Below are 15,212 nucleotides of genomic sequence, written 5' to 3'. Positions count from 1 at the left end.
GAGGGGGATGGGGTTTGGGACTCTGGCCAGTAGAAAGGAAGTTGTATCTCTAGAGTGTCCGGGGAGTTTCTCTGACCTGGCACCTGAAGAAAGAAGAAAGCACCCGTCAGACCAGTTTGGGGTGTCTTTGGAGCAGTTTGGGCCCAGGGCAGAGCTTCAGGGCAAGGGAAGATGCCACCAAGCCCTGGCCTTATCTCTAGAAATTCCCGAGCACTCTGGCCTTCCCCGCCTTGCTTTTGCCTGGCAACCTGCATTCCAGCTTGCTAGGAGCTCAGCTCCCACCTTCCACGCCAAGTTTCACCAAGGGAGGGGTTTCCTTTCCAGCCCAGAGTTGCCTGGTCGTGTCTCTCCCAGGTACAGACACACACAGCCTGGTACAGGCAGATACGGGCACAAGGAGTTGGGTTCATGTTTGGGAGCCAGTCTCTTCTTTCCCACCCATCAGCCTGGGCATTGCCCCAAACCATCCACACGTGCACGCACATGCACATGCAGACACACACACACACACATTCACACACACGTAAACACACACGCCACGTGATTCTCTGCCCTTTCAGATCAAGATGCTGTCAGATCGGAAGCGAGAGCTGGAACATCGCCTCAGCGCCACCATGGAGGAGAATGACCTACTCCAGGGGACGGTGGAAGAGCTCCAGGACCGGGTCCTAATACTGGAGAGGCAGAGCCATGACAAGGACCTCCAGGTAAGAGGAGCAGGAAGGGGCCAACATTTGGGCCTTGGCGCCTGGGGAAGGGAACGCTTAGCTGCTCTAGGTAAATGAGAGCTAAGCAACCCAGTGCAATGGAAAGGACTGGCCGTGGCATCTAGAAGATCCTGGGTTTAGGCGTGTCTGTGACATGTTCAAGCTAGGTGACCCATGAGCCCTTAGACAAGTCAGATACTGTCCCTGCGCTTCCATTTTCTCACCTGTAAAGAGAGGAGGTGTCAAAGTACATATAGAGCTGGACTTGGAGTGAGTCAGGAAGACATGGGGGGCACATCACTGTTCTTCCCTGGGCTTTAATTTCCTCATCTATAAAATGAGGGGGCATTCTAGTGTCCAGAGTGCTAGACTTGGAGTCAGGAAGGCCTGAGTTTGAATCCTGCCTCCAAGGATTACTAGCTGTGTGACCTTAGGCAAGTCACTTAATCTCCTTCTGCCTCAGTTTTCCTCATGTGTAAAATAAGGGAGAGGGAGTAGGTTGGATTTCTCAGGTCTCATCTAGCTCTAAACCAATGATCTTAAACCTAGATTGTCTCTGAGATCCCTACGGTTCTAAATATATACCCATGGACCTTTTAGTCCCTGAGCTAATTCACTAGGATGGAGGTCATCTTTTTTGTGGCCTAGACCCCTGAGGCAGTCTGGTGAAAGCTATAGATGCCCTCTTGGAATGGTGTTTTAAAATGCACAAAATAAAATACAAACCATTGCCAAGAAAACCTATTATGTTGAAATGTAGTTATCAAATTTTTAAAAAAAAAAATCAAGTCTATGGGCCACAGCCCTAAGTCCAAATTATAGGTCTGTATGAAGAGAGGCAGCTTCCATAACAGGAATTCCCCACACGAATGAAATCGTAGGTTCAGACCCCCCAAAAATGGTCAAAAAGGAAGGGAAGGAGAAAAACAGGAAGGCCAGCGCATAGATGATGCAAGGAAGTGTGGATGGGTCCTCTGCTGCTGCCAAGCCAGTCACTGGGGAGCAGCAACAACCTCCACAAATCCTCCACCTCCGTAGCCAATCCGCTCTCCCCTGCCTTCCCCATGGCCCCTGGGCCGATGGACTGGTTACACGGCGTTCTTATGGGGCCAGAACACCATGCACGTGATTCCATCCTCACTGTGCTGATGGAGCTTACCTGAAGACCATAGGCCACTCTGGGGGCACCACGCTCTCTGCTGGTGCTTTCCAGAGACTGCCAGGCTATTGGCCTGGGTTATGAATGGGACCAGCTATCAAGTGTGATTAAAAAAAACTCATCCTACCCCCATCCCTTACCCCATCTAGGAAGAAGTATGGTACAGTGGAAAGGTTATGGAATCAGAGGACCTGGGTTCAAGTCCCACCACTGATACAGACTCTGTGACCTTGAACAAGTTTTATACCTCTCTGGGCCTCAGTTTCCCCATGTGTAAAGAACAGGTTGGACTAGCTGACCCATAAAGACTCCTTCTGACTCTAGATAAATGATCTTCTGTGTGAACTGGGGCAAGTCACTTAACCTTTCTGGGCCTCAGTTTCCTTATCTGTAAAATGAACAGGTTGGACTAGCTGACCTGTAAAAACTCTTTCTGACTCTAGATAAATGATCTTCTGTGTGACCTTGGGCAAGTCACTTAACCCTCGCAGGCCTCAGTTTCCCCATCTGCAAAATGAAGGGGAAAGGCTACATGGCCTGTGAGGTCTCTCCTACCTCCTATCTCTCCTACCTAGCTCCATGATGCTCTGATCCCTGCCCATCTTCCAGAATGAAATCAGAATCAGAGCACGGTTTGGAGCCCATTAAGAGGCTGATTGTGGAGTCGGGGGACTCAGCTCAAGTTCAAAACCCGCCTCTTACACTCACCAGCTGTGTGACCTCGGACATGCCTCAGGTCCCTCATCAATAAAAGGAGGGGGTTGGGATCAGAGATCCCTGGGGCCCGACCCCAGATCCAGGACCCTGTGATTATGCGCTCCTAAGTGTGCCCACCTCCCGCAGTGGCCAGAGGATCCATTCACCTTTTGTCTGCATCCCCAGACTTCCAGGAAAGATGTGAAATCATGCCCAAGTGTCTTATATTCAGGAGATCAATCAAGCAGCATTTAGAAAACTTTTTATTGATATTTTCCATTTTTCCATCACCTGCATCTCCAAATATAGCTCCCAGAACGAAGAATTTTTAAAGAGAGTACAGAAAGCAGGTCAGCCGAACTAACCTACTCATCAACAAAGCCTGACAGTGTATGTAGCATTCCACACCCATAGTCCCCCACCTCTGCAAAGAAGGGAGGGAGATGCATTTTCTCATCTCTCCTTTGGGTCAAGCATAGTAATTATCACACCACTCACCAAGCTTTCATTAAAGACCTAGACATGAACCACTACAAGGAGCCTATGTTCTATTAGAGAGACAGATAGACAGACAGATAGATGATAGATAGATAGATAGATAGATAGATAGACAGACAGATAGATGATAGATAGACAGAGATAGACAGACATAGATAGATAGATATACATAGACAGACAGACAGACATAGATAGATAGATAGATAGATAGATAGATAGATAGATAGATAGATAGATAGATAGATAGATAGATAGATAGAAATATATAGCTATAGATACACACACAGGGCCATCTAGGTGGTGCAGTGGATAGACTCCCAAGCCTGTAGTAAACTCTTCCTGAGTTCAAATCTGGCCTCAGACACTTACTAGCTGTGTGATCCTGGGCAAGTCATTTAACCTGGTTTGCCTCAGTTTCCTCATCTGTAAAATGGGCTGGAGAAGGCAATGGAAAACCCCTCCAGTGTCTCTGCCAAGAAAACCCCAAAAGGGGTCACGAAGAGTCAGATATGACTAAAAACAACTGAACGACAACAGCATATCAGTCCCCACCATAATGCCCAAGTAGTGTTCATCTAGTCCCCGACTGAAGACCTCAAAGGATGGGGAGCTCATCCTGACATCCAACCCAAGGCAGACTCTTTGCAACTTTCACCCGCTCTCCCTCAGACCTGTACCCTCCACTAGACCTCAGTTCCCTTGTCTGTAAAATGAGGGAGCTGAACTAGGTGGCCAATCAATTTTTTCCCAACTCTGAATCTTTGATCCTTGATCTCCCCTCAAGGGCCAGGCAGAACAAGTCTATTCTTCCACATGATGATCCTTCAGATACTTGAAGGTATATCGTCCTTCCCATGTCTCTTCCCCATTTTCTTCGTCTGGTATTCACGTGCTATGGTCCTGAGGCCTTTCGTCAGTCTGCTTGACCTATGGACCCTTTCCACCCTGTCAGTGTGGGACTCAGAAAGGCTGCCCAGTGGCAGATTGCATGCCTGCTATCCATGGGCCTCCCTGGCCAAATCTGGAGGGGCTCATCCCCAGGGGTTAGCCACATGAGGATGAATGCTTTAATCCATTATCTCTTGAAGACTGTCTCCTATGGCATACGTAATTGATGTACTCTCCACCAATGGAGAGGGCATCCACACTGAGAAAACCACGACGCCTTGCAGGCTGAAGTATCAAAGTGCATAGATTAGGGAACAAGGAACCTAAAAATGCCTAGTTCTAGACCTAGGAGATTCAATTAGCATGGGGAATTCCAGGTGTGGAAACTCCCACCATCAATGCAGAGCAAAAACTCCCCTGGGTTTTCAGGCCTTTACCCATGTCAACGGCAGAGGACAGAGTTTTGGACTTGCAATCGGGAAGACTTTGATTCTGGGTTCCGATCTTCCCTCAAAGACTTACTAGCTCTGTAACCCTGAGAAAGTCATTGAAGCTCACCAGGCCTTAGTCTCCTCATGTGTAAACTGGGGAAGTTGGATTTCATGGCCTCTAAGGTCACTTCTAACTAAATTTCTATGAGCACTTCTCCATGCTTCAACTGCCTTCTCACCGTAGAAGACTCCCCCACTTCTCTCCCACCCGCTCCCACCAGCGAAACCCTCCAGGAACTTCCATATTGAGCATGTGCCCAGGCCAAGCAAAGCTTCACTCTTGATGCCCTGTAATGGTAATGTAAATACAGCCCCTCACTTTGCCCCTGTACCCTCACCTGGACACCTTCTCCTTCCCACCCCCTCTGTTTCTTTTTCCTTGATTCGTAGCCACCCCGATGGGTGTTTAATGAATTATTCACCCATATATCCCATATCTATCTATCTGTCTATACACATACATACACACACAGAATATATGCATGGGCGTACGTATTATATATATACATATCTAGGAGTACATGTATTTACACACATTAAACCCATATATCATATATGTGATATAGCTGATATTCCCACGCATATATATGATGTATGTAAAGATGTGTTTCTACATGATATTAAAATATCATTGTATGTTAAACTATCATACACACCAGGGATCAGCAAACTACAAGACCAGATTTGGCTCAGGGCCATGGTTTGCTAACCCCCGATGTAGACAATGCACATTACATATTAAGCTACATAGACCATACCTGGTGGAAGGAAGTGGGGGGTAGAGGGAAGAGCTCTCTCCTTGAAGTCAGACAATTTGGGTTTAAATCTCATGTCGGATGTTTATAAGCTGAATGACGCTGGGTAAACCACTTCCCTTCTCTGGGGTTCAGGTTCCTCATCTGTAAAATGGAGGTACTATTTGCCTCAAAGCATTAGCATAAAAAGGTGATTTGCAAACCTTAAAGGACTCTAGAAAAGGAAGTTATCAATGTTTTATTACTCTACTTTTCACAACACAGAAATTTGGGTCCTGGTTTTTCATTTTTTTCAGCTTAGGGAGTGTTGGGGGGAGGTTGGTTTATAGCTGTCTAGTTGGTGAACCATTTCTTGACCCAAGCCTGGGGCTACTATGGTCTTTTCCCCCTTCACGTCAACATTAATTAAGCACCTTCTGGCATGAATGAATAATTGAATTAATTCCTTCCAGCGCAAAGGTCTTGAGTTTGTCTGCCCTGAATCTCACCTGCTGAGATAATATGTGGATTTCTCCTGAAAAAGAATGAGCAGGCCATGTGCTGATGCCCCATGCTGTTCAGCTGAGCCTGGGAAATATTTCCCAGGAACATAATTTTTCTTGATTCCTTCTGAAGCACCTCAGAATTGGGGCTTGGTGAACCCCCACTGACACAGTGGGTACTGACAGAGCCGTTCTGAGGTGGTGTCCCTGGTGGGGGCCTTTGGTTATGTGGATGCACCCTTCGAGGCCCCCTTCACCCAAGACAGTAGGGTGCTGAGTGGTGGTTCTACTGGGTGCCCTTGATCATCTGGGTATACCCTTCAAGGGCCCCTTCGCCCAGGGCAGTAGGGTGATTGGCTGCTTGGAACTCTCCCCCTGTTGCTCATTCTGGCTTGGAGGGAAGCAGAGCTATCCAGCTACTTTGAGAACTGGCTAAAAGCCCCACCACTGAGCCTGCGGCTACCATTTGGACAACATGACGGGAGGATGGAAGAGGTGGGGATTGTTCTGAGAAGCTTGGTGACTTTTAAGGAAAGACATTGAGAAGTTGGAGGGCAACCAGCATGGTGAAGCACCACCCCCCCATATATACCATATGAGGAGCACTTGAAAGAATTGAGGATATTGGCAGGAAAAAGAGACGATTGGGGGGAACATGAAAGCTTCCTCTTAAAGGTCAGAATCGTGAAGGAGAAGCCCTGATCTGCTTGGTCTCAGAGGGCAGAATGAAGAAGAATGATGGGCAGTTGTTGAGGGGCAGATGTAGACAGAAGCATTTAGTTGGTACCGCCAGTCAATAAGTATTTATTAATCACCTACTTTGTACCAGGCATCATGCTAAGCACTGGGGAAACAAAGGGAAACACAATGCCTGCCCTCAAGGAGCTCCCAATTTAATGGGAGAGACCACGTGCAAATAATTATGTCCCAGCTATAGACTGATAAATTGGGAAGGAAGGAAGGCACTAGCATTAAGGGAGATAGAATGTGAGACCTAGAGTCAGGAAGGCCCAAGTTCAAATCTGACCTTGGACATTCATGGGGTGACTTTAGATGAGTCACTTGACCTCGTTCTGCCTCAGTTTTCTTATCTATAAAATGGGGATAATAATAGCCCCTACCTCCCAGGGCTTGTTGTGAGGAGATAATATTTGTAAAGCACTTTGCAAATTTTAAAGTGATACATAAGTGGGAGTTATTATTATTATTATTTAGACTTGATATAAGAAAAAACTTCCTCACAATCACTTATACAAAAGTGGGAGGCAGTGCAGCTTAGTGGATAGTGCCCTGGACTTGGTTAGAAAAACCTGAGTTCGGGGCAGCTAGGTGGTGCAGTGAGTAGAGCACCGGCCCTGGGGTCAGGAAGACCTGACTTCAAATGCGACCTCAGACACTTGACACACTTACTAGCTGTGTGACCTTGGGCAAGTCACTTAACCCCAGTTACCTTGCCTTCCCCCCTCCAAAAAAAATACAAAAAAAAAAAGAAAGAAAAACCTGAGTTCGATTCCTACCCCTGATTCTTACAAGCTGTGTGACCCTGGACAAGTCACCTGACCTCTCTGAACCCATTTCCTCACCTGTAACTTAGACATGATGATAATATTTTTGTATTACCTCTCACTGGGTTGTTAAAGGGCTCAGGTATTAAAATGTGTGTGAGGCATTTTCCAAAGTTTTTCTATATGCTCTGTAAACAATATAGTAGATGAAGCTTAGAATCAAGAAGGTCTGGGTTCAAGTCCCACCTTAAACCTTACCAGCTTATGGCTTTATCTCTCTCAGCCTCAGTCTCTTCATCTGTAAAATGGACTTCCTGATCTCTAAGACCCCTGCTGGTTTTAAGTCTATGTCAGTTATTATTATTAAATATAGAATGGGCTGGCTTGTAAGCTACTGAGCTCCCCGTCACTGAAAGTCCCCAAGCCCAAGCTGGATGATGGCCTGTAAGAGATATTGCAGAGAGGATGTGTGTCTGGCAATGGGCTGGACTAGACAGCCTTTGGGGTTCCCTCCAGTTTTGGGCCTCCAAGGAAAGGCTACTGTCAACTCATCCTGGAGATGGAGGAAGGGCAAGATGGCAACTGAATTTTTTAGATGGGGGAATTTGAAGAATTATGAAGGGGCAACCCTAGAAATGAATGATCCCCGAGTTTAATTGTATTACTCAAGAAAATCAAATTTCCCAACAGCTAAATAAAAGCAAGATGTTTTTCCTGACCTAAGCAGTTGTTCAGTCATTTCCAGTCATGTCTGACTCTCTGTGACCCCATTTGGGGTTTTCTTGACAGAGATACTGGAGGGGTTTGCCATTTCCTTCTCCGGCTCACTTTACAGATGAGGAAACTGAGGCAAACAGGGTGAAGCGACTTGCCCAGAGTCAGGCAGCTAGGAAGTAGCTGAAGCCAGATTTGAACTCAGGAAGATGAATGAGTCTTTCCGACTCCAGACCCTGTACTCTATCAGTTATGGTGCCACCTAGCTGCCAACCTAAAAATAACTACTGTCTTATTTGTTATAAAGCCATGGCATCCATAAGATCAATCAATAAATAAGCATTTATTATGTAGCTACAATATGCCAGGCACTATGCTAAGCTCTGAGGATACAAGGAGAAGCAAAGGACGGTCCCCGCCCTCAAGGAGTTCACAGACAATATGCAAACAAATATATACAAAAGAATGTATAGACAGATTAGCTAGGAAATAATTACCAGAGGGAAGCAAGTGAAGGCTGATCCTCTCGTGGGTTGTAGACACTTTGGACCCTGCCAGGCTCCTCCTTCCCCAGTCTTAGTCTTGCCCAACCATTCTTTCCTTCCTGTCTTTTTGAAAGCTTCACCAGAGTCAGCTGGAACTCCAGGATGTCCGGCTCTCCTACCGGCAGCTCCAAGTGAAGGTGGAAGAGCTCAATGATGAACGGAGTCTGCAGAGTTTTAACGCCACTAACACGTCACTCCTGTCTGAAATCGAGCAAAGCATGGAGGCTGAGGAGCTGGAGCAAGAGAGAGAACAGGTGTGACTCCTGGGGAGGATGGACCAAAATTACATGGGTTTGGTTCCTGGGGCAGGGAAGGCAGGTGGAGGATCAGGACTTGTGCCATCATGGACCAAGAAAAAAAAAAGATCTGGGGAGGGGGAGGGTTAATGGACCACAAGCTCAATATGAATCAATGGTAAGACTTGGCGGCCAAAAAACAATCATCTGGGGCTGCATTAAGAGATACAAGGTAGGGGCAGCTAGGTGGCACAGTGAGTAGAGTACCAGCCCTGGAGTCAGGAGGACCTGAGTTCAAATGCGACCTCAGACACTTGACACACTTACTAGCTGTGTGACCTTGGGCAAGTTACTTAACCCCAATTGCCCTGCTTTCCCCGCTCTAAAAAAAAAAGGATTCCAAGAGATACAAAGTATCTAGAACTAGGTGCCAGTAATGGCGATGATGATAGCTAACATTTATCTAAAGGCAGCTAGGTGGTGCAATGGATAGAGTGCTGGGCCTGGAGTCAGGAAGATCTGAGTTCAAATCTAGCCTCAGACATTTACTAGCTGTTTGACCCTGGACGAGTCACTCAACCCTGTGTGCCTCAGTTTCCTCATCTGTAAAATGAGCTAGAGAAGGAAATGGCAGACCACTGCAGCGTCTCTGCCAAGAAAATCCCAAATGAAGTCACGAAAGGTCGGACATGACCGAACACGGCTACACGACAAAACATTTATGTAACATTTTAAGATTTGCTAAATGGTTTCCATGTTATCAGATTTGGTGACAGTACCACACTGTACTCTGTCCTGGTCATTTAACATCTAAAATACTGTGTCAAATTCTGGACAGCACATTTTAGGAATGACTTTGGCCATCGGGAGAGCATCCAGAAAAAGGAAGTCAGGATAGTTAAGGGACTGGGCACTTAGGGGAAAACATATTTTAAATTAAGCATTGGGAAAAAATTGCTGGTTTTGAAGTCAGAGGACATGGGTTCAAATCCTGGCTTGTCCACTTACTGCCTGGATGACCTTGGGCAAATCCTTTAATCTTCTTGGACCTCAGTTTACCCATCTGACCGTGTCATAAGTGGATCAGTTAAAAGAGACAGAGATGTTTGAACTGTAGAACAAAAGATATAAAGGGTTGCTTACATGATGATGCTTTTTTTTTATTTTGGTGAGGCAATGGGGTCTAAGTGACTTGCCCAGGGTCACACAGCTGGTGTCAAGTGTCTGAGGTCAGATTTGAACTCAGGTCCTCCTGAGTCCAGGGCAGGTGCTCTATATACTGTGCCACCTAGCAGCCCCATGATGATGCTTTTCAACAAAGAACACTGGCCTCTGAAGTCAGAGGACCTGAGTTCAAGTCCTGCCTCTCTCACTCCCCATGTGACCTTAGACAACTCCCCTTCACTCCTCAGAGCCTGTTTTCTCACCTCTGAAGTGAAGGGGTTGGCTTTGGGGGCTTCTAAGTTTCCTTCAAGCTCTAAGCCTGGGGTCCTAGGAAAGAATTTTGTGGAAAAACGATTTTATTATGGACTTTTCCTGCTAGAAGCAAACAGAAGGAGGGATGTTGCAGGGGGACAGATTTCAGCTCAACAGAAAAATATTGTGGTCCATCCTTCCAGTGAGCTCACACACCACTAGAGGGATGAGACGTTCAAACAAACAAGGCTACTTTACTACGAGGGAGAGTCAGCAGAGCATTCGAGGGAAGTCTAAGGGCAAGGGCGAGATGACTTTGGGAAGGGAGGTGAGCAAAGGGTCAGGGGAGCTCAGGCCGGCAGAGCTGGCAGCACCTGAGCTGAGCCTTGAAGGAAGAGTCAAGATTGGACTAGGTGCCAAAGAAGTGGGCATGTGCACCCAGTCCAGAGACAAGAAACAGCAGGCTCACGCTGTAGACCTGTCTTGTTCTGCTCGGCCCCGGAGGACAGAACAGGCAGCCTTGGAAACCTCCTGACAACTCAGACTAAGACCTAAATTAGAATTGGCTGCCATGGGTTTCCCTTCCCTGGAGGTTTTCAGTAAGCATTTATTAAATGCCTCCTATACGCCGGGTCCCTGGGGGAGTCACTTCAACTCCCAGGGCCCTGGACAGCTTTCTAAGATCATACGTTGTCAAGTAAGTCCTAATAGAGTTTCCTTACTGGGAGTTCTGTAGGCCAATAAAGTTACAGGTTTGGTCCCCTACTTAAAAAATGAACCAAGCTACTGTACAAGGTGCTTAGATACGAAGACAAAACTGCCTTCAGGGAGCTTCCATTCTATCATCACGCAATCAATAAGCCTCTATTGAGCACCTACTATGTGCCAGGCACTGTGCAAGGTGTTTGGACACAAAGACAAAAATGACACAGTTCCTGCCCTCAAGGAGCTTCCATTCTATCATCACTCAATCAATAAGCATTTATTAAGCACCTACTACGTGCCAGGCAGCGTGCAAGATGTTTGGACACAAAGACAAAAGTGACACAGTCCTTGACCACAAAGTGCTTACATTCTATCATCATTCAATCAACAAGTATTTTTGAAGTGCCTACTATATGCCAGGCACTAGGAATCTAAAATCATAATTGAAAGTCCCCAAGCAGCTAGGTGGTGCAGTGACTAGAGTACCGGCCCTGGAGTCAGGAGGACCTGAGTTCAAATGCGACCTCAGATACTTGAGACTTACTGGCTATGTGACCTTGGGCAAGTCACTTAACACTGATCGCTTCGCCTCCCCCCCTCCAAAAAAAAAAAAGAAAGTCTCTGCCTTCAAGAAGCATAGATTCTGGGGCAGCTAGGGATGCAACTGATAGAGCATTGGCCCTAGAGTCAGGAGGATCTGAGTTTAAGTCCAGACTCAGACAATTAACTAGCTATGTGACCCTAGGTAATTCACTTAACTCTGATTGCCTCCAAAAAGAAGAAAAAGAAGCATACATTCTATTGGGTGATAACAATATGTACACAGAAAAGTAAATACAAAAATACATACATAAATGTGTAGATAGATAGAATATAGATAGATAGAACAGATAGATAGATAGATAGATAGATAGATAGATAGATAGATAGATGGACGGATGAACGGATGGACAGATGAACAGACAGACTAGATAGATAGGACAGACAAGAAAATGTTCATTTATTCATAGACTGTATTAAGAGCAGGATGGGGTTCAATGCCAGAGAGGTGAGCCCCAATATCTGTAGTTTGGGGTTCAGTCCTGAGCAGCACGTTTTAGGAACAATGCACATAAAGTGGAGGGCACCCGGGATAACAAAGGGTCTTGAGTTTGTATCATATAAGGATGTGTGGAAGAAGCTGGCTGTTTGACCTAAAGTGAGACTCAGCAGGAGGCACACTAGCTGTCTCCAAGTATTTTTAAGTATTTAAAGGGCTGCCATTTGGAAGAAGGATTAGCTTCGCTCTACTGGCTTGGAGTGATCAGAACTAGGCTCAGGGGTAGAAGCTACAAAAGGCAAACCTAAGCTGTGGAAAGAGCCCCTTACTTCCAAGTCTGGCTCTGCCACGTGCTGCCCGTGTGGGTGACCTTGCATAGGTCACCTCATTTCTCTCCGGGCCTCGGTCTCATCAACTGTAAAATGAGGGGGTTGGATCTTAAAGGTCCCTTTCAGCCCTGTCTTGATCCTAAGATCCTTCTTTACTGTCCCAGAATAGAATGGAGTCTGTTAACAATCAGCCAATAAGCATTTATTAAGTGCTTACTGTGTACCAGACACCAGAGTGGGTTCCCCATCTCTGGAGATAGTCAAGTGCAGGGTGGATGATGTCTCTTTGGGGATGTGGTGGGTAGGATGCTCTCTCAGGCCCAGGTTAGGCTAGATGGCCACCTGCCTCTGGGCTTCTGGGCTTCTGTCAGGGATAGCTGATTTCCATTCCTTCCTCCTCCCAACTTCTTCCATTTAAATTCTTGTGAACTGACTGTGGACTGACCTGCCCTGGCTTTGTAGCCCTGGGCGCTGGCACCTGACAACCACTGCCCTTCACCCTGCCAACTATTCTCCCACACCCTGCCTCCCTTCCCAAGTGCCCCTAACCTTTTCCTCACCCTTCCACATGACTTTCCAGCTTATGTACTCGTGCGTGAAAGTCCCGAAAAACCACAGGGAGGAGGAGCAAGAGTGGACCTGTTCAGACATGCTGAAAACAACTTGGGGAACAATGGCAGGATTTCATGGAAAGGGAGGTTAAGGAAGAGGGGGCGGCCTGGTGTCCTGGGTGAGAAAGGGCAGGGAAGGCTCCACGGTGGCAGGCGTGGGATGGGTTGGCAGCCTCTCCTCCGGCCTGCATTCCATTGTAATTTCTTCCCCGGGCCAGCTGAGGCTGCAGCTTTGGGAAGCTTATTGCCAGGTTCGATATCTCTGCTCCCACCTCCGGGGAAATGACAGCACCGACTCAGCCGTCTCCACAGACTCCTCGATGGACGAGTCGTCAGAAACCTCGTCAGCCAAGGATGTGCCAGCCGGCAGCTTACGCACGGCTCTCAGTGAGCTCAAGAGGCTTATTCAGAGCATAGTGGATGGAATGGAGCCCACGGTAAGAGGGCCCTACCGGGGGACTTCTTGGGCAGTGGCCGGAACACTGTGCTAGGAGTCTGAGGCCCAACTCTGCCCTTCATTAACAGGGTGAAGGTGGGCAAGTCACTGGGCCTCAGTTTACCCATCCTTGAAATGAGAAGGTTGGAATAGATGACCTCCAAGGTCCCTCCCAGTGCCAAGGCTATGGTCCTACTCTCTAGGACCCTGCCGAGGGTGAGGCCAACATGACCATAGGTACAGAGTAAGTGGAAGGAATCATAACAGAGAGTTTGGCGTCTTTTCATTTACCTAGTCTAGCTCAGGCTGCAGAATAAGACATCTCTTGTAAACAGGCACAGCCAATATAAGTATTCGTTTTGCTTAACTATGCATATTTGTATAAGTTTTCTTTTTCTTTTCCCCCCTCAATGGTCAGGGAATGAGGGGGGGAGAGATTGAAAGGAAAGAAAATGGATTATTTTGTTCACTGAAAAATGTAAAATTAAATTTTAAAAAATATAATGTTTGGACCACGTCTCTAGTCAGCTCACCTAAAAGTACTGAAGACATGGGACACAAATTGGGGTTAAGAGAGAGCGTGATGGCATCGTAGATAGAACTCTGGATCTGGGTTCAAATCTTGGCTCTACCACTGTGTGACCTTGAATAAATCACCTTCCCTTTCTGCATCTTAATTTTCTAATCTGAAAAATCAGAGTTGGACTATATGACCACTAAGATGCCATCTAACACTAAATCTATAATCCTTTGATCCTAAGCATTTGCCTATTTAGTGCTAAATCCATTATGATCCTGGAAGTGCTAGGGAAGTAAGTGGAGGCTAAGAGTCTTATACGCCATAACTGAATGCGCCCTTACTTCCCTATTCCTATGATAGGATGGTGCCCGTCAATTCAACAAGCGCTTATCATGTGCTAGGCACCGTGTTGGACAAAAGCAATGGCATCCCTACCCCAGGAAGCTTACATTCTGCCAGGGAAAAACTGTCTGCACAGAGATAAAGACACAAAGTATTTACAAAGTAATTTCAAGTGGTAGACAACTCTAAGAACCAGGGAAATCTGGATGGGCATCATGTAGGAAGTGGCCCCCGAGCTGCGCTTAGAAGGAACTAAGATTGTGAAGTTGAGGAAATCGAACATCCCAGGTATGGGGGAAAACCCGTGCAAAGAGATGGCGTTGGGAGATGGAATGTCCCGTGTGGGGAAATTGCAAGTAGGATTATTTGGGATTCTCTAGGACTATTTGGCTGGAAAATTGAGTGTGTGAGAGAGAAAACTGCCCAGAGAAGCTGTGAAGGAATAAATGGGGCAAAGGTCAGTTGTGAGGGGCTCCTAATATTCCCACTTTGGCTCTCGTGCATTAGAGGGAGAGGTATTGTTCAAGTGAGTTTTTTGTATACGCCATTTCCTTGACTCGTCCCTTCAGCCCAACACGGTGGATTCTTGCTTTGCTGACTCTGCTCAGACTCTCACTCCTTCAGCTGTTATTTATCTTCAGTTTTCTTCTTCCCACTGAGTATCAGAATCTTTCTGACTATGTCAGCTGAGATGAAACGGTAGAATAGCTGTCCCTACCTGTGTTGGGTATTGGCTATATTGGTGTAGTGTTTTATTGTGGCTGTCTAGAGTCTCTGGAGATCAGTAGAATTCCTTAGTAAAATGTAGGCTCCTTGAAAGCATTTCTGTCTTTATAGGTGCTTAATAAATGCTTGTTGTTTATTCAATTGAATCAGGTCAATTTGGTGAAGAAGGAATGGTGTCAAACTGGGGAATATGATGGATTATACCCATTAAATGACACCTCCCCCTTCCCTGAACACAAGGGCAGTAGTGAATACTGGTTATTTGCAATTAAAAACTAAGCAAAGGATCTCTGTCTCTCTTTGTTTCTGTCTGTGTCTTTCTCTGTCTCTCTCTCCGTCTTTCTGTTCCCATCTTTCACTCTCTCTCTCTCCATCTCTGTCTCTCTTTCTCTCCCCCTGCTTCTTTCACTTC

The 15,212-nt window shown here is 46.5% G+C and overlaps 1 protein-coding gene across 2 annotated transcripts in view; it reads left to right on the top strand.

The window, feature by feature from the left end:
• BICDL1 (BICD family like cargo adaptor 1) overlaps window positions 1-15,212 on the top strand; it is a 134,714-nt gene that overhangs the window by 75,940 nt on the left and 43,562 nt on the right. For both annotated transcript variants that reach the window (XM_036740826.1, XM_036740825.1), the window contains exons 4-6: window positions 561-707; window positions 8,515-8,694; window positions 12,995-13,213. In XM_036740826.1, coding sequence (XP_036596721.1) covers window positions 561-707; window positions 8,515-8,694; window positions 12,995-13,213 — 546 coding nt within the window. The remainder of the gene's footprint in view (window positions 1-560; window positions 708-8,514; window positions 8,695-12,994; window positions 13,214-15,212) is intronic.

Source organism: Trichosurus vulpecula, chromosome 1 (genome assembly GCF_011100635.1).
Source record: "Trichosurus vulpecula isolate mTriVul1 chromosome 1, mTriVul1.pri, whole genome shotgun sequence".
Classification (NCBI taxonomy): Eukaryota; Metazoa; Chordata; class Mammalia; order Diprotodontia; family Phalangeridae; genus Trichosurus; species Trichosurus vulpecula.
The sequence above is the reverse complement of the archived record's forward strand: the minus strand, read 5'-3'. Positions and strand labels throughout refer to the sequence as shown.